Source organism: Lolium rigidum, chromosome 3, assembly GCF_022539505.1.
Source record: "Lolium rigidum isolate FL_2022 chromosome 3, APGP_CSIRO_Lrig_0.1, whole genome shotgun sequence".
NCBI classification, from domain to species: domain Eukaryota; kingdom Viridiplantae; phylum Streptophyta; class Magnoliopsida; order Poales; family Poaceae; genus Lolium; species Lolium rigidum.
The window spans coordinates 7,040,933-7,066,532 of NC_061510.1; the positions used below are offsets into that span (position 1 = coordinate 7,040,933).

General features: G+C 42.6%; 2 protein-coding genes across 2 annotated transcripts; both read right to left on the minus strand.

The window, feature by feature from the left end:
• Positions 1–6,503: 6,503 nt before the first annotated feature.
• Positions 6,504–7,079, minus strand: LOC124694259 (GPI-anchored protein LLG1-like). The gene is made up of 2 exons (XM_047227266.1): positions 6,941–7,079; positions 6,504–6,862 (listed from the first exon to the last, which is right to left on the minus strand). Exons 1-2 carry the CDS (start codon positions 7,077–7,079, stop codon positions 6,504–6,506), a joined length of 498 nt encoding a protein of 165 aa, XP_047083222.1.
• Positions 7,080–13,687: 6,608 nt separating this feature from the next.
• Positions 13,688–14,212, minus strand: LOC124694260 (GPI-anchored protein LLG1-like). Its single transcript, XM_047227267.1, has 2 exons — positions 14,149–14,212; positions 13,688–14,049 (listed from the first exon to the last, which is right to left on the minus strand). The coding sequence occupies exons 1-2, from the start codon at positions 14,210–14,212 to the stop codon at positions 13,688–13,690; spliced, it is 426 nt and encodes a 141-aa protein (XP_047083223.1).
• Positions 14,213–25,600: the final 11,388 nt, after the last annotated feature.

Here is a 25,600-nt window from a genome sequence, read left to right on the forward strand (position 1 = left end):
AGATTCCAATGGCACCAATCACTAAGTTCTTGTACACAGAGAGAACATAATAACAGATCATATACTAAACTGCCACGATTGAATCTTTCTGCATCATAGCAAAAATGGTGGAGTACTTCACTTATCGCCCTTAGCTTCAATCGTGGAGTACTTCACTTAATCTAATGCAGGAGGTATGGCTGATGATCTAAGCTAAGGGCGATAATTAGATGTAATTAAAGCTAAACTGCCATCCCTACTAATTTATACCTTATGTTCTGAGTCAATAGCCGCTGCGGCGCGGGACAGAATGTTTTCACGCCAAATTTACTGCTAACTCTTGCCTTAATTTAGTTTTGGGGGGACCTTGCGGGACGCCACCTTCATCCCTACAAAAAGGGACCTCCAGCTGAATTCACGGTTCACTAGTATAAAAAGGTCTTTAATTTCGGTTCATAAGGGGTTTTAGTCCTGAGAATTCGGAACTTTTTCCCACGATCATTTTGATATATTATACGCTTTTTCTGACGTCGCATGCAAAAGTTAATGCCATTTTACTTTTTTATAAACTCTTTATGCAGAAAAAGTCAAAATTCAAATTTGTCAATTTTCCCTAATAGTACGTTGCGTAACATACAAGAATCTCAAAATATTTAAATTTTTCAATTTTTTTATCATTTTCTTTTATATTTTACAGAGCTAAAAAGGGCGATCCACGGGGCGGGGGTGGGGGTGGAGGTGCGTGGGGAACCAAAAAACGCAAAAAAAAAAAACCTTTGGTCCCAGTTGGTAAAATGAATCGGGACTAAAGGGTAGACCTTTAATCCGGTTGATAACACCAACCAGGACAAAAAGAGGCCTACGCCGGCCGCGGCCTGCCATAGCCCTTTAGTCCTGGTTGGTGTCTCCAACCGGAACTAAAGGTCCCATTCGAACCTGCTGACGATGGAGGCCGGAGCATTAGTCCCGGTTCCCAAGTAGAACCGGGACTAAAGACCCCATTAGTTCTGAGTAAAAATATTTGGAGACTAATGTGTTGAGATGGAAGGTCTCTTTTCTACTAGTGGTTGCTGCCATCATTCAGGAATACTCCCTTCATTTTCGAAAGGGTATACTTCTGGGTTTTTCAAAGGATGTTAAGGATTTTGTATTGGAAAGTGTAATCCACCATCTCTTGCCTCTTTTTTTTTTAACATAGTCTCTCACCTTTTTAATTTCTCCATATCCAATAAGCTAAGTGCAGGTAGAAAACAAGAAGACTGTGCTAAATATTATTGGTCTTAATTCCCTTGTGATGAGAGATGCATTTTTTATTATACATTAAAGTGCATCGGAAAGAGACAAGTACAATAAATTTTGAACATAAACATCCAATTATTTAAGTACGGAGGGAGTAGATGTTAAACTGAGAAGGAACATTCCTTTAAGCATTATTATCATTATATAACTCTTCCATGATTAATCTATTATTAGCAGGCAATCTTTGAGCAGGAATCAACTCGGTACCAATACTAGAGGCCAAAGAATGAAAGAATATCCATTATTCCTACTCTCTCTATCCCACTAAAAGCTAGATACATTCAAATTTGGATAAATCTCAGACATTTTTAATGAAAATTACCTAACGTAAATTTCCTAAAGACAACCCAATCTACAAAGATGTATCATCCCCGGTACACTGCCAATATCTGTCAAGCAGCATTATAGTAGCATTTGTGACACCTCAGAACAAAAATCAATCATAAACTAATGCCTAAACTCCCCTAAAAAAACTAATGCCCAAAATGGAGAAAATGAAACCCATTAGAACCACTCAGCTATCATCATGAACTAATTAAGAGTAGTTGACCACCGTTTATTTGAATTTGTGAACCAAACTGCAAGACCCCAATCTTAGTACGTAGAGGTACCAATCGCTCTAAGTTATAAAAGATTGCTCATTATTGGTGTATTTTTCGCTCCGCCAGCACTATTTCAGCAGCACCGGCGCACCGGTGGGCCGCTTTTTTTACGCGGCGGTGATAGCTTGGGACCTACTATTTTTTTCTAGTAGTGAACAATTGTGTGCCGCATCACTTGGTAGCTATGGAATTCTATAACATTATTAGATAATGGATATATTTTTGCGTCCTCACGTATAATAATTGCTGAGTTGGAGAAAATAAAAATAAAAGTTTACCTTCTCTTAACAAGAACATCATTTCTTGGCAAAGAATATAAGATATTTTCTTCATTCCACGATATGTTTTATCTTATCACACATATTTTAGTTCATTTTTAATCATGTGATAATTTAAGGAGCGTGTAAACCATGATTAATTATAATCCATTGTATTCGATGTTTTCTTGTCTTCTCTAATCGTGCATATCTATATTTCTTATAAAACAAAACCCCACTAAGTGCAATTAATATTTGTCTATCTCAACATGCAAGCTATCCACATCACCTATTCCCTTAGCCAATCATTTTTCCACCTCATCCCACTAATAGTTATTATTTATTATCTATCTCTACATGCAAGATATTCATATTATCTATTTTTAACCATTAAACTAGCAATGCCAGATTTTATTTTCCGCTCGATTGATAATATTGCACCCTCCTGCTATATCATTATATAGTTAAGTCATGTGCAACTTGAACACCGAAATAGTTTGACAACAAAAAGAACTCTTTACGAATTAAACTCAATGTTAATTATGTGCTTTTATATGTAACCACATATATGACGTTTTTAAAAACATGCGGCAATGTGCATGTATTTTTCATGCAAGCCATCAATATCATTTGGTTCTTTACCTTATCTAAATCAATCACGTGCACCTCTGGAATATAATGATCTTTAAATTTTCAAATACCTATCCATTTCATGGCTATTAAATAAATATTGCATATTCTATAAACCAAATTTTATGTGTTTATTAGATTTCTTAAAGAGATATCTGCTGCAACGCGCGGGGTATTGTTCTAGTTATTAAAAATAGCAAGACCGACCTTATCAACCATTGTATATATATGTCCTTAAAGATAACTAGTAAGTCTGCACGTGCCATGCACGTTTATGAAAGCATTTAATATTCCTTAGTCTCATATTTTTTATTTCCATGTGGTACATCCCCACAGCCCGTCCCCTTCCCCTCTCTAGAATTCTATTCGGCGATGATCATAGTCATGATGACTTTGCAATCTCTCACAACGGGTCCTCCAACGGTCGCACACATGCAAGCGAAACCGGCACATGAGAAACCGAATAAGCAAATTGTGCCAAAAATAAATAAAAAGTTGAATTGTGGTTTCACAATGACTACAATCCTTGATTCCAGAGGCAGAAGATTTATAAGTAAACAATAAACATGAGAATACAATGCAACTTCTGAACGAAAAGAAGTCTTTGTGAGAAAGTAACTTTGACATGGCACGATCATTTCTTGCTTTCTCTGCATCTCCGTCGAACGGCCTCCATAACACATGTGTGCTCCCAAAGTTCTTTCTTTCCAACAGCAACATAATCATGATGAGCTTATATACTGACATCCACCAGCATAAAACATAATTTGGTTCCGAGCACTATTGACAGGTGATGACCAAACAAAGAGAAGAATTGCACCTTCCCTCTAGTTCTTTCTTCCATTCAGCAGGCCTGGGAATAAGAGCATGCATTTCTTCGATACAGAAGAAATTATTGCCAATGGAGCATCTCTAAAAAAAATTGCCGTGCATTTGCAGAATTATTACTTTGATCGATTTATGTGAGATATTTATGTTAAACATGTCAAATGTAATTAAATGGTCCAAGAGAACTGGAAATTCACATAGCTTATTCGCACTTATCCTGTATAATGGCATTCCAATATTCATCCATTAGGCAGCAATTTATATACTCGCGTTCTAAAATCAAAATAAATTTTCTGCTGATTCATTCCAACTGGTTGTCTGCATCAATTCTGTTGACAAGAAAATGTTACAACTAAGTGAAATATTTTTCTCGTGAATACAGTATGGCTTAGTAGGTATACCCTTTTGTAATAGAACTACTTGACTCGGAAAATTCTACGCAGCATATGCCATAAGATGAAAATTAAGAAATACATTCAATCCCTACGCCTTTCCCTCTGCATCAACAAAACTTCTTTGGCTTGCCTACACTGACTTGTACAGCAAAAGGACAACCCACTACAATTGCAGATAAAGAGGAAAAAAATTGCAGCTTAGAACATAAGCATTCATCTCATTATCTGTAGGAGAAGTTGCTCAGCAAGGCACCTACAATTACAAAGCTATTGCATTTAACGATATATAGAGACCTTCATGTCATTATCTGTAGCATGATCATCAACCTAAATTATTAAACAAGTCTGCAGTTCCTTAAATGATCGCTAGGTAGTGTAGGACGTTAAAGCTTACCAGACCAGATGGGAAGGAGTCTCATTGTAGATCTGTAGGTTAGAACAAGCCAGCCTACCACTGTAAACACCTTGAAGAGCACAAGACAATCTACAAAACTCACGTTGTATTCGATGATCTGGAGCTGAAACAAGGAAAATCTCCTAGGAAAAAAAAAACACATCAATGTGTCTTTTTGTTCTGAAGAGAATTAAAAGGAAGAATTTTTTGTAAGGAAACATTAGAAATTTTATCGTTCGAAATGGAAATAACAGGCCATTGCTTTCCATTGAGGTTATTGTCTGTTTAGTGAGGTACGTATATTCTCATATAGACTGTCGGACGGGTGATAATTATGGCAATAGGGACATCAGTTTGTTGTAATCCAAGCTTTTGCTGCAATGCCCTTTCCACTGCAGTCTTCACTTAACATTTTCGGAAGTATAAGGGACCTCAAGTAGTATAAAATACAGAGTTAAGAGGAAAACGCTATGTTGCCTTGGTATCTATCTTCACTGAAAAATTAGTACCTGTATAAATTTGTCGGTAGGAGGATCCTAGATCAATTCAATTGAGAATGTTGTATTAATTTTCCATGATGGGGAGCGATGGCACCACGGCCTGCTACTTCGATTGAATATGTATGATAAATCTGGAAAGATTGAAAAAGTGAATGTACAAAACACAAGAGCATGACTCGATAAGAAGTCAAAAATATTATCTGTGATACAGATTATACTAAATAGAATGTTTGAAACCCATGCAGATCTGGATTGGGCATAGTGCTCGATGTATTATTTTTTTAAACTGAGAAGTGAATGGGGGGAGAAACAAGTAACTGTTGCGATACTTGAGAATAATTAATAAACAAGCTGCATTAGGTAAAATGTTGAATACGCAAGCTCATGGTAAAATCATTGTCAACAGCAATCAGTCGAACTTGAAAAATTGTTGCAACCAATTTACGATTCCAATCTTATTAGGAGTCTTCCATAGACATCCATAACAATTCTTAAATCAGATACATATATGTGCTAGTTGTGTAAAAAAATCTGGACGGTGATATATGTAGGGAAAAAAACTAAGAGAAGGAGCTAACCTTGCTGCTTTAGCTTTGCAGGCAGCGGAGGGCGGAGCCAGCCCAGAGAAGTGACGCGGCTGCCCGGATTGAAAAAGGATCCCAAGTTGAACGCGGCATTAGAGACTCCCTAATTATTTTCTATATCTTTAATTCTTCAGAGGAAATTATCTATATGACTCCGTAGTAACTGAACATTAAACCTGACGTGACAAGAAGAAACGTTAGATTTGGAGAGAGGTGAAAGGTAGATAATGGGAGATGGTCTGACCGCCAAAACAGAAGAGAGCGTGTGGAAGCCAATATGGCCAACATTTCAATCTGTAGTCAGACGAGGATATATGACAATGGAGTCGCCCCCGCAGAAAAAAAAAGTAGCTGGCCGGTAGCCCGTACCGTCGTTTCCGTATGACGACCTCCGGGAGACCTCCATAGATCTAGCAGAGCGCGAGGTCGTCCGACCTCCTCTGTGAAACCTCCTCAAATCTCACCTGTAACGGCTGGTACCTCGGCAGCAATTTGATCCAAGTGTTGATGGTGCTGGAGAAACTGTCGTCGGGGACGCATAGGTGAGTTGTGGGCACTGCCGCACACTGGGAGGAGGTATTTGATCCGGGCACGACGACGACGATCGTCTTTGGTGGCGTCGTATACATAGGAGGCGGCATTATAGGGAGCCGGGAAATAAGGGGAAGCCGTGATCTGATGATGCAATGCATTTATTTTCTTTCCCCATAAAGATGAAGCCCCACCGTGGGAATTTGGGAAGGAGGGGGAGAACAAACAAACCTCAACCGTGTGATGTACGTGGATGGATGGTCCAGATTTAATTTTCCTACGGCACTTCGTGCCTTTATAAGTAGTAGAGATAAAGATGAAGCCCCACCGTGGGAATTTGGGAAGGAGGGGGAGAACAAACAAACCTCAACCGTGTGATGTACGTGGATGGATGGTCCAGATTTAATTTTCCTACGGCACTTCGTGCCTTTATAAGTAGTAGAGATAGAGATAGAGATGCTTAATTAGAATGACCGTGCGGTAAAAAAGGTATCTTGAAATCTATCAGGAAAGCATAATAATCAGGATGCAGACGCAAGAGGTGAATGCGGTGTCGACGAGGGGAGGCACTTGAGCTGCGCCGACGACGGCGCCGCCGCTGATTTCCTCCTCGAGGCACCGGAGTCCCTTTCGCAGGTCCTGTTTGCAGGTGTTGGCGAAGAGGCCCGGCGGGTACCTGCCGTAGAGGCGGAGGTAGCTGAGCATGGTGGCGGCGCAGTTGGTGGTCATGTCGTTGATGTATGCGCCGTAGGGGCAGGCGAAGTCGCTGAACGCCGCGCAGCACAGCGACTCGTTGTACACGGGGCCCCTGCACCGGCTCGTCACCTCCGTGTAGTTGGCCGTCTCCAAGTTCACCGGGCAATCTGGCAAGACCCAAACTTACGCAATGGAAAAAAGGATACGTACTGGTAGCGTGCGTGCGTGTGTATATGTGTACGTACTTTTCTTGATCTGGAGCAAGCTCCGGCCGGCGGTGCCATTCGGCGGCAGCCTGAGAAGCGTGGCCTCATCTCCTCCGTCGACGGCGACCCTTATTGTTAAGGCGACTGCGAGCACGGCCGCCCAGAACGCAAGATGCATCTTCCCTTGCTTCCCGTATGTGCCAGTCTCCTCGATCGACCGTGGTAACGGAAGAATGAGGAGAGGTTAGATATATGCACATTAATTCGTGGTTTAAGTGGTATCTAGTAGCAGCAAGCAAGTTACTACTCTAACAAGGCCACTGTAGTATTGATTTGGTTTCCAAGGAAACGGTTTATTTTTTTCCAATATATTTATATACAACATATAATTTTAGTCTGAAATTAATGTTTTCTAAGTTCAACCAAGTATATACATAAATATATTATGGTCTATAATACCAAATGAACATTAACATACCACATGAGAATTCACAATAGTACCAATGGAGTGTAAAGATCTAGAGGAAGCTTGGTATGGAATTATATGGCACAAAGTAAAGTGAGTGAAAATGGGAACTTAGAAGCCCAACCGAGATATGAATCTAAGGTCATAAGCATCGCTGAGTTTTTTTTTTATTTTCACAGGGGAGGGAGAATACCCTTCACTTGAATTGTATTCATTTCTTGACTATAAAGCTTTCCAGCCTATTACAGGATAGGGTTCAATTGAATCCGAACACTCGGGGATACATGAGAAAAGAGACACAACCAAAAAAACATCGGCGCATACCTACACTCATCCAAAACACATACACACATAAGAAACTCAAACATGACTTGGAGTAGATCCCTGATGAGTAGTACATTGGTCCTTCGCTTCACCGAGATAAACACAATGATATCGAAGGGCAAGCATGGCACAGATGTAACCCAATGCAAAGAAAACTCACCATTCCACAAGCAGGCCTCCGCAAAAATCGACGAGACAAACCCACGTGAGGCACCGAGAGAGAAACACCACCACCGCAGATGAAGAGCTCCAATCACATGAGACCAAACCATGGCACTTCAATGCTACCAGCTTTGTCGAAGGGCAATGTGCAACCGAGTCCACGCCGCAACTCTAGCGAGCCGTAAGACTGGTCGAAAGGCAACCAACAGGCGAGACAAGATCAAAGGGTTGCGGCCACCAGTTCACGGAAAAGGCCACCCCTCTGCCGAGTCCATGACACGACAACGATGCCGCCAACGATATCGAACGGAATCACGGAGCCGAGTCTACAACCGGATAGCTTTGCAAGCAACCGCACTTGCATTCCGTGTAGAGAGCCACAAAGCAACCGAACGCCACAGCATAACCAAGGCCGTGTCGTCCCGACACTACCAAGACACGGTGGATCGAAGGGAGTAGAAACATGGTACCAAATTAATATCATCACATACATGATAATGTTTGTTCAGAGTATCTATGATTTGTCACACTTTTCTTTAAGGTATCTATTATTTCACATGGCCACCACATGTCAGTGACACATAAAATGGTAAATGATAGAAGTGCAAAGAAAAGTGTGACAAATTGCAGCCTTGTTGTCTGGCACAGTTCGGCCTGAACAGAGTCGTGGCCCATCAGAACACATTCGTCGTCGAAGATGGGCCTGAGCCCTGATGGGCTGGTACTGGTAGGCGCCGCCGATCGAGGGCCAAGTGAAGCCGAGCACAAACCCTCGACTGACGCGACGGCAGCGGAGCGGCGAGAGGTCGGACTCGGAGCGCAATGCTGCTCCGGTTCCTCGGCCGGATCTGCGGCGACGCCGTAGGTTCGGCGGCGCGCAGGCTCCACGTACGTAACCCTCCCTAGTCCCCTCTCCATTTCTCCTTGCGCGCGTTCTTGTGCGCGCGTGGCCGCGTGCGTGCTCAATTTCACGGCCATGGCTAACTAATCGCAGAGAGACGTCGGCGACGAGGCGCGGGAGTGCTATCGCGCCCTGTTACAGCACAGGTTCTTGCGCGGGGCCGCCTCTCCCCCCTAATTCTCTTCGATTTCATCCAAGTTCCGGCCTTCAGTTCTCCGTTTCGCGTCGCAGGAGGTTCGTTCAGTTTCGTGCGGAGAGGGATTTCTACGCGGGGGTCTGGGGCGAGGCCGCCGGCTCCGCGCGGAGGCTGCGCAGGAACGTCCAGGATGAGGCGGAGAGATTCCGCCGCGGCCTCTGGCGGCACAGGTACGTTTGTCTCTTATTCCCTCCATGGATGTCGTGAATACACTATCCAATTTCAACTTATGCATTTGGTGCATACTATGAGAAGAAGAATAACAAGCCCGTAGTTATGCATTTTCTCTTATGCTTTGAATTTTATCCTACATCAAGATACCATCAGCTTCTTCTTTTCGAAGAAAAGCACTTCCAAGTATGAACTTTCTTATTCAATTCTTGCTGGTGCTGCTTGTTCTCAAATCACGACCAGTTCCCTTCCATGTGGTGGCATGCTGGAACTTCCGTAAAATTTGAATGCGGTATATTCAGTTATTTCCAAACATACTTGAAACTCTCGTATACGACTGCCTGTTAATAATGTTGTTATAGCTACGGAAATTGTGTTGTTCGTTGTGCTTGTTTAATGTTTGGGCTAGAATAACTACTAATGCACAAAGCACCAAATTCTGTAGATTTACATAAATCTGAATGGTGTTGTCCTAGCTTAGCTATGCGTGGCAACATAATTACAATCTTAGCACAGTTAGTTTTTCAATTAACTAACCTGTCATTTCATTGAAATATTTTGTCCGAATTCATTGAAATTTCAAATGAAATCATTGATTAGTATAGTAGCCTCCATTCGATGTATTTCTCGGACATTATCATTATTTTACAGCTCCCACAGTACTGTCATTTTCGTAGAGATAGATGTAACACCGTTTAGATTTCATCCTAACACAAAGACACATCACTTTGTTTGATTAAAAAAAAGTTCGGTGCAGGTGTAAGGCTTTAATTCGGTTTATGCTGGTGTTAATTGTCCTCAAATTTCAATTGGTTCCCTTCCATCTGGTGGCATGCTGGAGCTTCCATGTAATTTGATTGGAATAAGTTTAGTTTTTGCAAACACACCTGAAACACTCGTATATGCTGCCTGCTAATGATATTGTAGCTAAGGAAATTATGCTGTACATTCAGCCATTTAATATCTGGGTTAGACTAGTTATTAGTGCACAAGGTCAGTTTTGCTTTATAAATTGTTATATGCCCAGGCCTGATTAGCAAAAATGAAATACCATTTAAAATTTTCTGCTTCTATCTTGTTCCAACCAATCTCTTCTATAACATCGATTGTTTTGGAATAGAGGGAGTAACAATCAATCGAATGGTGGTTCCAGCCATTTCAAAGCAAAGCTACCTTGAGTCCTTGACAGCATAGCATAGAGGCCAGTACAATAGCTTAAGAGGGTGTTCTGCATTTTGCAGCACATGTGGCAGTTCACAGAAATAGGATATTATTTCTATTCACAGTGAGATAATTTACCCAGGACATTCGTTCTTCGGATTTCCGATTTACGCAAGTTTTGATCCTCTGCAGGAAAAGGATCCTGGATGCTTACCTTACCTTGCATGGAGTAAATTACATTCTCAAGTTCCCTGCTCCAGAACCAGCAGGTACGAAACTTTTCTGCCTGCTTTCCCAGGGCATTGCTAGCTGGCTGTTTTCACCTTGTTAGCTATGAGCAGATCAATGAATGAATCTTTTCCTCTCCCTCATACTGAATCGCAGAGCTCAAGGAGTCCGCTGCTGAGGAGACCCTGAAGGAGGACGCCATGAAGTGGAGGTTCGAGCAGTACCTGATGACCGAGCACGGCTGCAATTACAAGACCAAGGAGAGGGTGATGGCGTGGCTCTTTGACATGTTCAAGAAATGTGCTCTGGAGGTCGAGAAGCGTAACGCGGAGGGCGGTGGGGCCTCCTTTGGGACAGACCTGTTCTGGGCCGAGACCGAGCTGGAGTTCCGCAGACGCCGTGAGGTCGAAGATAATTGATGCTAGTATGGTATATGGCTTTGCCTCCGTGGTTTTGATCGACTAGTGGTTTTATGATGATGAACTAGAATGGTTGGAACTAATCAGACATTTGCTAGTGCTAGTGTAACTATATAGCCATGATGATGAACTAGAATGGTTGGAATTAATCAGACATCTCCTTGGTTCCCTTACCGTTTGTTCTGCATCTCTGTTTAAACAACCACTTGTTCTGAGTAGTGAACTTGGTATGGCAAATTTACTGGCAACAATTGGTGATGTAGGAGGAAGGACACACATTATATTTCTGTATGTACATTGCACTGACATGTTTCTAGCTGAATTAACATAGCTGTCTGTAGGAACTGAGAGGAGAACATAGCAGATATGTTTGTGTAATCGAACTAATCAAACCAGACAATCAAGTTGGATCCATTCATCTCCAGCAGAGGGCGATGTTCAGCTTGAGCTCCCCCATGGTGCTGTTGAGTCGCTCGAAGACGAGCGGCCCCAGCTCGCAGACCCTCAGCTGTGGCGTGGCCATCAGCTTGTAAAAGCGGTAAAAGCGGTAGAGGGCCATACCAGCCACCGCGTCGAAGAGCAGCAGCACCACCAACAGGATCGCTTGCTGCCGCGACGGCCAGAGGCTCCGCTGCTGCTGCTGCTGGTGGTCGTCGCCGTCGTCGAGGATCGTCGGCTTCCCTGGAGTCTTCATCTCGATCGGCTACTGGTATATGTGGAGTGAGTGTGGTTAGAGATGATGGAGTAGGTGGAGCGGTCGATGTGTCTGCTGCGATAAGGCAGCCGGCATGGTTTATATCGGGTCGGAGCCAGAGTATGCTAAGGGCATCGAAGTTGCGTGAGGTGGTTCATTTGGTATCTTCTTCTTTGGTGTGATCTTACCTTACCTGGACGCATGCATAGTGTTATGTAGATAGACCAGTACGAGCTAGTACCTAGCTAGATGTGTTGTACGTAGAGACATGTAGTGTTGTGCAGATCTAATACGTATGTACTAAGGAGAGAAACCACCTCAAGTAAGTTATCCTTAGCTTGCTTCTTCGGGTCCTCCATGCTAGCACCACCAAAGCTATAGCTATTCCCCACTCTCCAAGCAGAGAACCGGAGATATATGTCCCGTTTGGCATTAATACATTTTATTTTGTACAAAGAATTCAAGTTCAAATTTTATTCTGAAGTCGATACGATTCGTGTGCTGCTAGTTGGGCTTGTGAATGAAATACTCCATCCGTTACCAAAAAGGGATGTAATTTGGATGTATCTCGACACAATTCATTATATATAGATATAGACTCGAATTTAGATAAATTTGTGATATCTTCTTTCGGACTGGAGAGCATATACATTTTATACACCTCAATTCTCACTCCCCAGTACGTAGAGAGGAAGAGACACGTAATCTACTTTTGGTTCTCAACAAAACTTGTATAGGAGGCATCATCAGTGTTGGGATTGCGTGTAGAGAAAAGTAGTGGCGATTGTGGCACGCTTTGGCAGTGTTACAAAATGCCAGTTGAGAAGCCTGGTAAGTGGTAAAGTATATTTCTGAGGGTATCTATTCTAGGTTTAGCCAAATTGCCAAATTTTGACCAAATATACGAAAGAAAAACCACTTGCAGCAGGGCGGTGCTGCAAGTGGTGAGTACCGCCCGGCTGGACTCCTCATTAGCGTTGTTTGCGAGCGTTCAGTATCGTGGTCTTGCTGCCTGCGGCTATGATTGGTTCTTCCAACAGGTATTGTTGCCAAAGGATATGGCGGGTGATACCATAGGCCAACTGAGATGCTACCATGGGGCGGATCTGGAGCTTATTTTGCTACACATTCATATTTTTTTTCCTACACAATCATATTTATTGTGCTGCAGTGGTGTTTTTGAAATGCTAGTATGCTACAATACGGCTATGATGGGTGCTTCCAACAGGTATTGTTGCCAAAGGATATGCGGGTGATACCATAGGCCAACTGAGATGCTACCATGGGGCGGATCTAGGGCTTGTTTTGCTACACATTCATATTTATTTTCCTACACAATCATATTTATTGTGCTACAACGGTGTTTTTGAAATGCTAGTATGCTACAATACTATTCTGGCCCACTGCAAAAAAAATTGCGGGAGCAATACTATAGTAGTATAATTTTTTTTTGATACGAGGTCTATGACGATATTTCTGACTAGATCAGCTTTGCTACGATTTTTCTGTGTTTTTGCCATGGTGGTGCAAAAATTGTTGCTGCCACAGAGTATCTGGCGATGTGAATAGGTTTTGCAATAAAGCACACTTGTTTTTCTCTGGCGATGTATCCGATGAGGTCGGTTTGTGCTACAATAGGACCAAGTTTTTACTACGGGCTCTCGTGCGAGATTTTTGGCGAGGCCCGTGTTTTTTAGTTGTTTCATGGATGAACCCTTTTTTGCTGCAATCATGATTTGTTTTTCTACATTCCTGATTTATAGTAGCAAATGCAGGAGAGGAAGGTAAACGACTTAATCGAATAGCTGAAATTCCTTCGACCCAACGGCTTGCAACTCGGCAGATCCGGATTTGATCCTGGGGGATGCTCCCGTTAAACTAAACCCAGAATGCGGAGTAACAAAGAATAAACAAAGTAGTTACCACTAAGATTAGGTCAACGGGATTGCTTAAAGTGCACGGATCTGTAAAAGTACACATTCATAAATGTCTGACATCTTTAGGACTTGTGTAACATATTCCACGACCCATGACGAGGCCATGCCAGGACTATGGCGGCCTAAGCTACAGGGTGCCCTGATCATCGGGGCACTTGAGCCCCTTGGGCCCTTCCTTGCAGTTCTCATAGAAGACGCCCGGCGGGTAGCCTCCATGGAGACGGATGTAACGGAACAGGGTAATGGCGCAGTCATTGCCGTTGACGTCGTTGATGTAGTCGGTGTATGGGCACGCCAGGTCCTTGAACGCCGCGCAGCACGGCAGCGGGTCGAATGGAGGCCACCGGCACCGGCTGGTCAGCACCGTATAGTTGGCCGCCGCCAGGTTCACCGGGCACGCTTTCCTGCCGTCTTGCAGCAGCGTCCGGCTCCGGCCGGTGACGGTGGGGTTGTCGTGCGCTAGGAGGACCGCAACATCTGCGCCGACGCCTTTGTAGAAATGTACAGTGCACTTTCAGTTAAATCAGGCGAGAATCTACTTTAGATATCAGCTAGATGTAATGGGCTTAGTAATCGATGGAGACGTACTTGAGATGAACACAGTTGTGGCTGCGGCGAGCACGGCCGCGCAGAGGCAGAGCAGGAAGCGCATTTCCCTGAATCTTGTGAAGCTGCAATCCCCAGCTGGACAAGATCGATCTAGTGGAAGAAATAGGCCAACAGAACGTTAAATATAGGTGCGTGCGTTACCTCGTTTAAATACTTTGTAACAAAAAGAAAAGGTTATACTCTTGGTTGGATTAAACTGAATCGAGACTACGTGAGTTATTCAGTAAATGCGGAGCTGCCGGTAATTAAACATCTCATATAATTAAAGCAGTTTTAATTTGAATGTTACACTACAGAAAACACGGAGCACAGGGCCTATTTCTGCCATGCCAGCAGGCAAGCCGTCGGCACAAACCCTGTGCCGATGGCAACCGTTAGCAAAGGACCGTCGGCATAGCCTTTCCGCCATGACAGCGAGGTAACAACGCCGGACCTCTCGTCAGCATAGCTATTTTTCATTTTACCACATTAATCTTAATAAAATCATAACTAAATCATTATAATTCTGAAAATATATAATATATTAAAATTTCAGCAAAATAAAATCTATCTTGGAAAAACATCAAACTTGGACTATTGCAAATATCTCAAAAACGTTATTAAAAATGAGCTATCATGTACGATGTTTCAAGGCTTTCACGCCGATCGACCAATGTTATGGCTAGAATCATCGCACATTTTGTGATAATGTGCCATATTGTGTACACATGTGCATCTTGGGATGGCGAACAATGCTGCTAGAGGAAGCTTTCATTTTCAGCGCACAAAAAAGCTATTTTCCATTTCCAAAATCCCAAAAACGCGGCGTTTTGTGAAGCAACCACCAAATGAAAGTATCACTTGGTACCACCCTGTTTTTCAAAAATAATAGACCACCTTACATACATACTTTCCTAACCGGGGTATCTGAAACATTTCCGTACGCACCTCGTGAGAAAGACAAATTCCTACCAAGTCAGCAGGAAGTCGACCAGATTTGAACTACATATACACGATCTAATACTCACGATTTTTTTTAAAATCATTTTTACGTTCACGATATTCTATTTCATCATAGATCTACTGCAAGTATAGCGAGGCTCATCCCCGAGCTAAGAATCTTCATACCCACCGTTTTGACCATCATTTGAAACGGGCATTAGAAATTCAAAATCGATCAAACAATTAAAAACATTCGCGTGGTGTCATATTATGTGACATAGTTGAAAGAAAAAAATATCAAAATTGTAATATTGCAATCTCAAAAAACCTTCTCAGAAATAAGCTATCATGTTCGATGTTTCATGATTTTCAGGCCAAACAACCAATGTTATCGCTAAATTCGTGGCATAGTTTGTACCTATATTGTACGCACATGTGCATCTTGGGATGTTGAACAAAGTTACAGGAGGAAGATTTCCATTTTCCGAGTCCCAACTATGGGGTGTTTTGTAAAGCAACCCCCCAAATCAAAGTTTCACAATGGTATGACCCAATTTTAAAAAAATAATAGACCACCTTACATGCACAATTTCCCAACCGGGGTATCTTAAATATTTTCGTCCACCCCTCGTGAAAAAATTCCTAACAAATCGGAAGAGAGTCGGTCATATTTAAACTATAGGTACATGATCTAATGCGTATGATTTTTGAAAAAAACATTTTTAGGTTTAAAATATGATATAGATGTCATATTTGGATTCCTCTTATTTTTCTGATCGATTTAGACATATTTTCAATTTACATATGTGAAGATATTAATTATTCCATATTAAATAGAAAAGGACACAAAATAAAATTATTTTGTTGCCATTTGAATTCAAGATTAATATTACTTATTAATTTTACATAAATAATTTTTTGGAATTCAAAAAAAATAAAGAGGTGCGACATCGAGGAATAGGGATTAATAGGATTGATACGATATTATTATCAAACAAGGTGTCATTTACGTCGCGGAATCTCGTTCGGAAGGAACATAGAAGTTAAGTGTGCTAGTGCTAGAGCAGTGTGAAAATGAGTGACTGACCGGGAAGTTTAACAACGAGTGCAATGTGACCTAATATTAAGTGTAATTAGAGTAAAAATGGTTTTAAAAACGGCATAGCGGCCGTCGACACATTGACTGGTTCCCATAATCCCATAGTGTTATATCGCCATCGTGTGTGTCTTTGTGAAGTAGTTCGCCTGATCAACTTGTCTGCAAAGGTTTGCATATGGTGCACAAGTCAGTGATTTGTCTTGGTTATCTGATGTCATCGATCATGCTAAATTGGTAAGAGAAACACTTATTTTTTTACTCCCGCTGGTTTTGAATAGAAGCACACTATCAAAAATATAATTTACAGTTATATGAGACCACTATCTCCTGTCAAAAATAATTTTCTATTAAAATTTATTCCCTCTGCTTCTTTTCTTTACCATGCTTTTTGGGTTTAGCCAAGGTAAATTTTACAAAGATTTTCCAATTATGTAATGGAAATTAAAATATTTTTTCTGGTAAAGGAAATATTTTAATACCAACAAGATCTGAATTACAGCCGGCCTCTGCAGCAATATAATGAACTATTCAAGATATAAATGATGCACACAATAAAAAGAAAATTAAAGAAAAAAAGGAAAATAAAATACCAGCCGAACTTGCAGTAGGACTACCGCCACCAAAGGCCACACCCGACTGCAAAAAATGACGCTCCAAGAACAATCCTTACAAGAAGGAAACAGTGTATATATAAACACCATCATTACCATGTACACCATCATTCGTACGATCATAGATCATGGATTTTCACTCCGAAGAAAGTTTGATTGAAGTCCAGCCAATGCCTTCAACAAGGAGCGAATAGAAATCCATCATTAGCATGTACAACTAGTAAAGGTCAGACTTAGAGTTTTCACTTGAAAATCGAGACTTGCTGCCCAAAGAGCACAACCAAAAATGAAGGCCACTCTGTGTTATCGTCCCCGCTTGCGGAGACTGCTGCAAAACACCAAATATCCGGTTCATGTTTTTCACCATATCCCAACCTGCCTCCCTTATCACTTATAATCTCGTACTCAAGATGACCCGACCATCGAGATGCACTGGTCATCCGGCACAACCATCTTCATATTCCTATCATTCACAGCACCACGGTTATTGCAGCTTAATATGCCATGGCTTACCTCATGATGCCAACAAATTGGAGCGTGACATGTCCACGTCCATGCCAATTGCCAGCGCGGAGATCTCGTCGATCCCGGTGTTGAGTGTTATAAAAGCGATAAGCAAATAATGAAGAACGAAACAACAACACATACGGACGACACAAGAGTTTAACGTGGAAAACCCTCTCCAACAAAGAGAGGTAAAAAATTATGGGCGCTAGCCAGCAAAACTTCACTATATCGGAGGAGTGTTTACAAATGTCGTGGGTTAACTTATAATTTGATAAACTCTAGGTGTTTCGGCCCAAGCCTACCGGCGACGGGCCTCACTCCGCTCGTCAAAAGTTAACCTCCCTTTAGAATGAATTTGAATCACAATACAACATTGAGGACGACCACTCTCGACACCCAAAAGTCCTTGCATGTTTCGCCGCTCAAGCTGTTATGGGAGTTCTAATGGCATAATTGTATGGTTAGACAACTCCCCCACGGTGGTGCCGTAGGTCTGTCCACCCTCGGAATTGCTGGTAGCGATGACCCTATGGCCACAGCGTGCTCGCTGATCCGTAGCAAGTCATTCACCGCGCTACCACCAAGCTTTTGCACGATCTTGTACACGAGGTAAGCCGAGGCGGTGGCATGCAATCCCATGGTACGATCTGCTTCATCAGATTTTGTATAGCGACACCACGGACTCCAGCCTCCAGGGGCACCCACGAAAGTGATCCGGCGGCAACTATAGTACCCAATGAATGGCATCCTCATGATGATATGCAGGTTGTGCTGACACGGGCAAAGAAAAGCTTTTCTCGGCCTTTTTTCATGGAAGTTCTCATTTTGGCCTGCCGGAATATTTGGTTGATAAAAAATGGCAAGATATTTAGTGCTCAAGTTTGCTCTTTCACTAAGTGGAAGGAAAAGTTTATCCATGATATCTCTTTGATGCAGTATAGGATCAAAGTTAAGCATAATGATAGGTTGCTCTCTTAATTAGGTGTCTTCCCTTAGAGCCTTATTCTTTTATCTTTTTCTAGCTTTTGTACATATTTTCTTTTGTGTATAAGTTTGGATAACTTGGAGTAATAAATTGATGTGGGGCTTTTTGCCTCACAGTCTAGGGGTGTCAAAAAAAAAACTATAGTATCCAATTCATGTAATACAACTTTTATGATGTTATTCTAATATAATACTGATTGTATATTGTAGATGTTGATCTATTTTCCAACATATTTTGTTAAATTTTACATAGTCGGACTTTGACTGAAGCCATAAAATAGGGTAATTGTGAACGGAAGGAGTTTCTAGTGCTATGATGATTCTGAAACATGCAACAAAGTCCCTCGGCCCCAAAATATAAGCCACTCTTTTCATAGACTTTGCACAGCTTTAACCACATTAGGCTGAAACATCAGAGATCACTGGTGGAAAAAGGGGCTTTGGTCGCGGTTGGCAACTGCCATTAGTCGCGGTGGCCCAACCGCGACCAAAGTAGCGCGACTAAAGGCCCCCCTTTAGTCGCGGTTCCTTACGAACCGCGACTAAAGGCCCATACACGTGGGCCGCGGGCGGCGCCAGGGCGGAGGACCTTTAGTCGCGGTTCTTACGGCCAACCGCGACTAAAGGCCTCCGCGGGGTTTAGGGTTTAGCCCCCCTCCCCTAAATCTGGTTTCTTTTTAATTTGTATTATTTTATTTCTTTTGGGTTTTAATTTTGAAGGAGTTTCACATATTCTACGGTACTTGTATACATACATGCATATGAATGTACAATTTCAAACAAATTTGAAATTAGAACCAAAAAGAATTCAAGAGTAATATACAATATATATTCAATATCGGATGACCATATACAATATATATTCAATATCGGATGACCATATACAATTTTGAACAAGTTAGTTACAAATTCCGGTGCGTATAAAGATCTACGTCATCGTAATAGTGTTCTCCTCTAGGATCGATGAATTCCCTCGCCAACCATCCAGCTAGTTCCTCTTGAAGTGGTCGGAAGCGAGCTTACGGACTAAGCGTCTTCCGGAGGTTATTCCTCGGGATGTTGTTCTCACACGTCTGGTCCCGCTCATTGCGGTATCTCCGGATCCTCTCACAAACATAGTATCCACATAGATTGGTCCCCGGTGGCTGAGTATCCCCCAGTCGTCGGCACTGCCATTTTAAAATGTAGCTCTTTTTTGAATTCACCGACCTTGGTATCTACGAACCGTCTCCAAACCCTACGAGGCAAAGAAAATTAAATAAACAAGAGAGTTATTAATTAGTTACTTGATATAAGGAAATGATGAACGAAATAGGCCGATCGATATAGAGCGCAAATGAATGAAAATAATTACTTTTGCATCATTTTTCTCATGTCGCCCCAAAGCGCCGGATCCATATTCGGAGAGTCGTGGACGAGAGCGAGGAGGTCTGAACTTTAATTACCATAAGAATCCGAGTGGAACCTGCGGACACGATACATGCACGATCATGCATAACTCATCGATTAGCCACATACCATGCATGGAGTAAACAAAAGAGAATGTGCTCAAGACAGAAACACTCACCCAAAATGGTAAGGAAATAGAATATCACTTTTCTCTTGCTTGTTTTCTAATAAACCGCCACGAGGTCTTCCTCCACGTCGGCGGGGTGGTATTCTAACACATATGAATTAACGATGTGTGGGTCAATGAACCCAACATCATGGATGTTCCTTATTCGCATTTCCCGCTTCTTCATTCTGCATAATATATAGCGTACACAACAAGATAGTTAGGACAATATATATATATATATAGTGCAGGCAATGAACGAGATGGGGTAGAAATTAATAAATCACTTACGAACGTAGCAAGCGATGATAGATTTGTCGAGCTCGCGCAGATTGAACAAGCTGGAACAATTCACTCGAGAGGAATTTGTACCCGGTAACGTTTGAAGTGATGCACATATTTAACTTCCGCATAGATATAGTCTTTGGCGTTTTCATGTTTTATGTAACCCTTGTACCAATTTAGCGAGACCTTTCATTTGTCGAGGTAGATCCTCTTCCTGCGCAGGCTCGATGAGAGGGCCATTCTTCACATATGAAAATACTACGTCCTTCATTGGCGCCTCATCAAGGCCTAACACCTGCACGAAGAGTGATACCTAAGTCGGCCGCTTGTTTTACGGCACTTTCTACGGTCAATCCATGTGCTTGCCGCAGCTGCTATGATATCGGGGGCATCCGGACCGGCGGCTTGCACTATGAGCGGGGCGATCGATTGTTTACTTTGTTCCCGAGCTGGGCAACTTCTTTCCCCCTTTCTAATTTTGACTCGGCCTCGTCCTTCAAGGCTTTCTTCTCCGCCAACTCTTTCCTGTTCTTGAACGCGAGTGCTTGCCTACGAAGTTCACGTAAATAGTCGTCGAGGCGGATTCTTCGCGGCTTGGGACGGTGTGTTAAAAAATGACTTAGCCCATTGCTTTTCCTTGTCGGAATATCCTGGCTTGGGCTCGCCCTCTATTTTCTTACGGACGCTTGCCTTCCATTTCTCTAAATCAGCAGCCGCGCCCGCCTCGACTTCCTCGGCACTACTTTCCCAAGACCTCCTGGGGAGAGGCTTCAGTGATACCTCCGGTACCTTTGTTTTCTTAGGTACGTAAGGGTCCGGGTTAATAACCCAGGACTGCTTACCTTCTGCTCCAACTTTCCATTATCAACATGAGCGTAAGCAGTGCAACCAAAAACTCTCAAATCTGAATAATCAGCAGGCGAACCAGACCATACCTCAATTGGAGTTTTCTTATCAAGTGGAACAGAAGGTGACCTGTTGATGAGATAACATGCGGTGGAGGCTGCTTCAGCCCAAAAACCTCTATGCATCTTTGCATTAGACAACATGCGGCGAGCCCTCGAAATAATGGTCCTGTTCATGCGTTCGGCCACGCCATTACTGTTGAGGGGTGTACGGAATGGTATGATGTCTTACCATCCCATCATTGCTGCAAAACTCATCAAATTCATTTGAACAAAATTCCATACCATTGTCGATACGGAGTATCTTAACCTTCTTTTCGGTTTGGGTTTCTACCATAACTTTCCACTTCTTAAAAGCATTAAAAACATCAGATTTATGTTTCGGGAAATATGGCCACACTTTTCTTGAGTAATCATCAATAATTGTAAGCATGTAATTAGCACCACCATTAGAAGTTCTACGGGACGGACCCCAAACATCAGCGTGTACATAATCTAAAATGCCTTTGGTGGTATGAACGGAAGCATTAAATTTTACTCTTTTATGCTTACCAAAGATGCGGTGCTCACAGAACTCAAGATTACCTAAATCGCAGCCATCAATTAGCTCTCTCTTTGCCAATTCTGCCATGCCAAGCTCACTCATATGTCCAAGACGCTTGTGCCAAAGGTTAGTCTTACTAGTTTCATCAGAACTAACGGCGGCAGCAATACCGGGCAAAGTGCTACCTCTAAGGACATATAATTTCGCAGAATTCATATCACCAATCATAATAATGAGAGAACCTGATGATACCTTCAAAAGTTTGTTCCCACCTTTGTACTTGTACCCGTCACAATCAAGGGTACTCAAAGAGATCAAATTCCTCGCCATGGAGGGTATGTGTTTCACTCCTGTCAACGTGCGTGTCATCCCATCATGGGTCTTGATCCGAACGAGAACCAATGCCAACAATGCTTGCACTTGGTTGTCATTCCCCACACGCACAAAATCTCCACTCTGCACGGACTCATAAGAACTGAACCAATCTTTGTTACGGCAAATATGAAACGAACATGCGGTATCAAGAATCCATTCATCATCACGTGAAACACATGCAGCCAAAACAGCTAAGCAATCTCCATCGGAACTATCACTACCGGCAACAACAACGGCCTCACCCTTACCGGTGACAACGGCAGCCTTACCATTACCATCATTATTTTTCGGTTGGTAAGTTCCGTTCCTTTTCTCCTTGTTCTGCAGCTTCCAACAATCATCAATATTGTGGCTAGATTTCTTACAATACCTGCGGAACTTGTCACGTCCTTTGGACTTTGAGCGACCTCTATCGCCCTTGCTCTTATCTCTCGTTGTTGTGGTAGTAGTTATCTCGCTGCTCGGTCCTGCCACGGACCTCTAACGCCTCCGCCTTGGAGGACGAACTTTCAGCTCGCACCATAGATTTCATTTTCTCCTTTTGTTGGAGAGCATCATAAACTTCCGCGAGAGTTAGTTTGTCGCGGCTCAATAATATGGTGTCACGAAAATTACTGAAAGAATTAGGCAGCGAGCATAAAAGAAGAAGACCTAAATCCTCATCCTCATACTTAACTTCTATAGGCGCAAATCGAAACAATCTCTTTCCAGGAAGATAGGTGATTCATTACCGAACCTCCCTCTTGCAACTTATGCGAGAACAGCTTCATCTTCACGTGCAATCTGCCCGTGAGATCCTTGGACAAACAAATCTCCTCTAGTTTGACCCATAACTCGGCGGTGGTTTTCTCCGCGGCACTTCCTGCAGAATATTATTGGACGAGATGGAGTTGAATCAACGATAAAGCCTTACGGTCTTTCCGCTTCTCCGCATCGGTCCAGGTATCCTTCGCTTTCTCGCCGAAAGCATCGATCGCTTCATCCGGATCGAAGATTGGGCGAGAATCGCCCTCATCTTCACTTGCCACAAAGCAAATCTCGTGGTGTAGTCCAGCTGCGGTAGATCGAACTTCGGTGACGACATCTCGTAAACCCTAGATCCAAAGAACACGGGCTCTGATACCACTTGTTATGTTTGAGATGCACAATAAACGAAGAACGAAAAGTAAAACACTGCAGGGGACACGAGATTTTAACGTGGAAAACCCTTGCAACACACAAGGGAAAAACCACGGGCGCCAGCCAGCAAAACTTCACTATTTCGGTGGTGTTTACAAACGCCGTGGGTGTACAATGATGCGATGATAACCCTAGCGGCGGCTTACAGGGAAAATAAATAGGCGGCGACGGGCCTCGCTCCGCTCGTCAGAAGTTAGCCTCCCTTTAGTATATGAATTTGGATCACAAAATAACAGCAATCTCAAAAAACCTTCTCAGAAATAAGCTATGGCCCTTCCTGCTCCTGCAGCGAGCATCGGCAGAGCGTGTGTGTCGAGTTTTGTTTCTATCAGATCTCTTGTAATTTGGTCGGCGTTGGATTCTGGTGTGTCTCCTTGAATCTGGACGACGCTCGTATTCGTTGGTGTTGTTGTAGCTATGGCCCTTCCAATCTATTATTCTCATTTTCGGTGACGGTTGCTACTCTGTTGCACTGGTTCTTTCAGGTAACATCACGATGGTTCTTTTACGACATGGTTTGTCTAGATCTGATGACGAAGCAGTAATAATGGTTGCACGTCTTCGGCTTGCTCCTGTGCTTGTAGTCATCGTTGAGTGATCTAAGGATATCATTGTATTTTTTATTTATTGCGATCTTTGTACTGATGTTTCTTATTATTAATAGATTGGATGACCTTTTCATTAAAAATTTTTTTTGATATTTTTCTATATGTAAATTTGTTATGAAGTATTACCTAATTTTTTTATGTCTAAGTCACACGCGATTCCCGCACGCGGTGTCTCTCCATAGGCTCCTACTTATAGAGCAGCTCTGGGCTTCTGGCTGGTTCGAATTTTGCGAAGGCAGGGCGGGAAAGAGATGAGCGCGCGGGCGTGAAAGTTTGGTGTTTGACTCTCCCTAGCTCTTCGTTTCGTTGCTTGATGGAGGAAACACTGTCCAGATTGACAAGTCTCAAGGATTGAGTCTCCTCGTAAAACAGAACGTAGCGAAAAACGAGGCGTGTCTCTATTTTATTAGGCATACTACTAGTCAATCTACTTTCATGCATGCCAGGCAGCTCGGTTTCTGCCTCTACCTTCTCCACACCGTTGATCCGATTTGTCTTGTTCCCCAATATACCTTTGATCAAAACGTTTATTATCCATTAAAAATGATGACTTAATTAATACACGTATGTGCTTCTAAATGTTCCTTGGCCTCAACTAGGTAGTTTATTGAATATACACTGTTTACTGATCTAGGCGGCTTGACGGTAATCAACATAATTTGCTTGCTCTACCCATCTAGTGAGATAAAAATGAATATAACCTCAGTTACGCCCAAATAGGAACAAACCAAAATAATCTGTGTGCAGTCGCTCGGTCGAGCTAGCAAATCGACCCATCCATGGGTGCTGGCTAGCTAACAAGGAGCAACAACACCATACGTATTACTATTATATCAAGGTGGTTGTGCGGGGAGGTGGACCTCGCTGTCGAATAGCAAGCACATGCACACTCATTATCTAATTTAAACTAAAGCCAATTCATTTTGATATGATACTGAATGCACATGCACACTACACTTCATATTCAAAATCACAGTATATAATCAGTTTTGGGCAAAATCTATTTAGTAGACATCCAAATCAAACACAACTCACATAAAAAAATCAAATCCCTCTACAAAAATCATCCCTGACTTCACAGTCGACAATCGTAGCAGTAGACACACCAATTCTATGCCCAGCAAGTCTAACCTATTTACATACAAACATCATCAGCTTCATTTCATTCAAAAGGACGAATCTCTATAGCTTGTCCACTCCATGGCCATGGGCACCTTGATCCCACATCGCAACCAACCGTCCCGTCCATGCCTGCATTGCTGCAAGCAAGCTTGTCGATGTTCTGGCTCAATGTTTACCAGCCGAGCTGCAGAAAGTATCTCTCACCCTCCCGCAGCTCAACAACCTCCATGCCCATAAGAAATGCAGAAACAAAATGATCACCTTCCCTGCATCCAGCAGCTAGCAACACACCGCATGTATAAAGAGACAATCTGGATATCATCAATCATATAAATGTCCAGTAGCTCTAGTGATAAAAATGGTCAAACTCCCAGCCTTCAGAATTCAAGACACAGGTGTTCGGTCACGAAGCCCTAGAGCTACGCCGCAGCCAACCAGCGCAGCTCAATCCGAAAAGGCCAGCAAAAACGACGACCACAGCCTCATATAACCTACAATGGCAATAGCAGAAAATAGATCAGTGCAGCCCAGGGCCGACACCAACCAATAAGCAGGAAAGGACAAAGCAACAGTGACAACCCGCTGGCTTCATCCAGAGGATAGCCAAAATAATAAATCCAGCCTGATCAGTGATAAACAAACTAGCTAGCTCGTGATAGACCAATAATGCAAGACCAGAAAAACCAACGCCACTTATGATTTTCTTCAAGAAACAATAGTGGTCCTTCAGCTAATT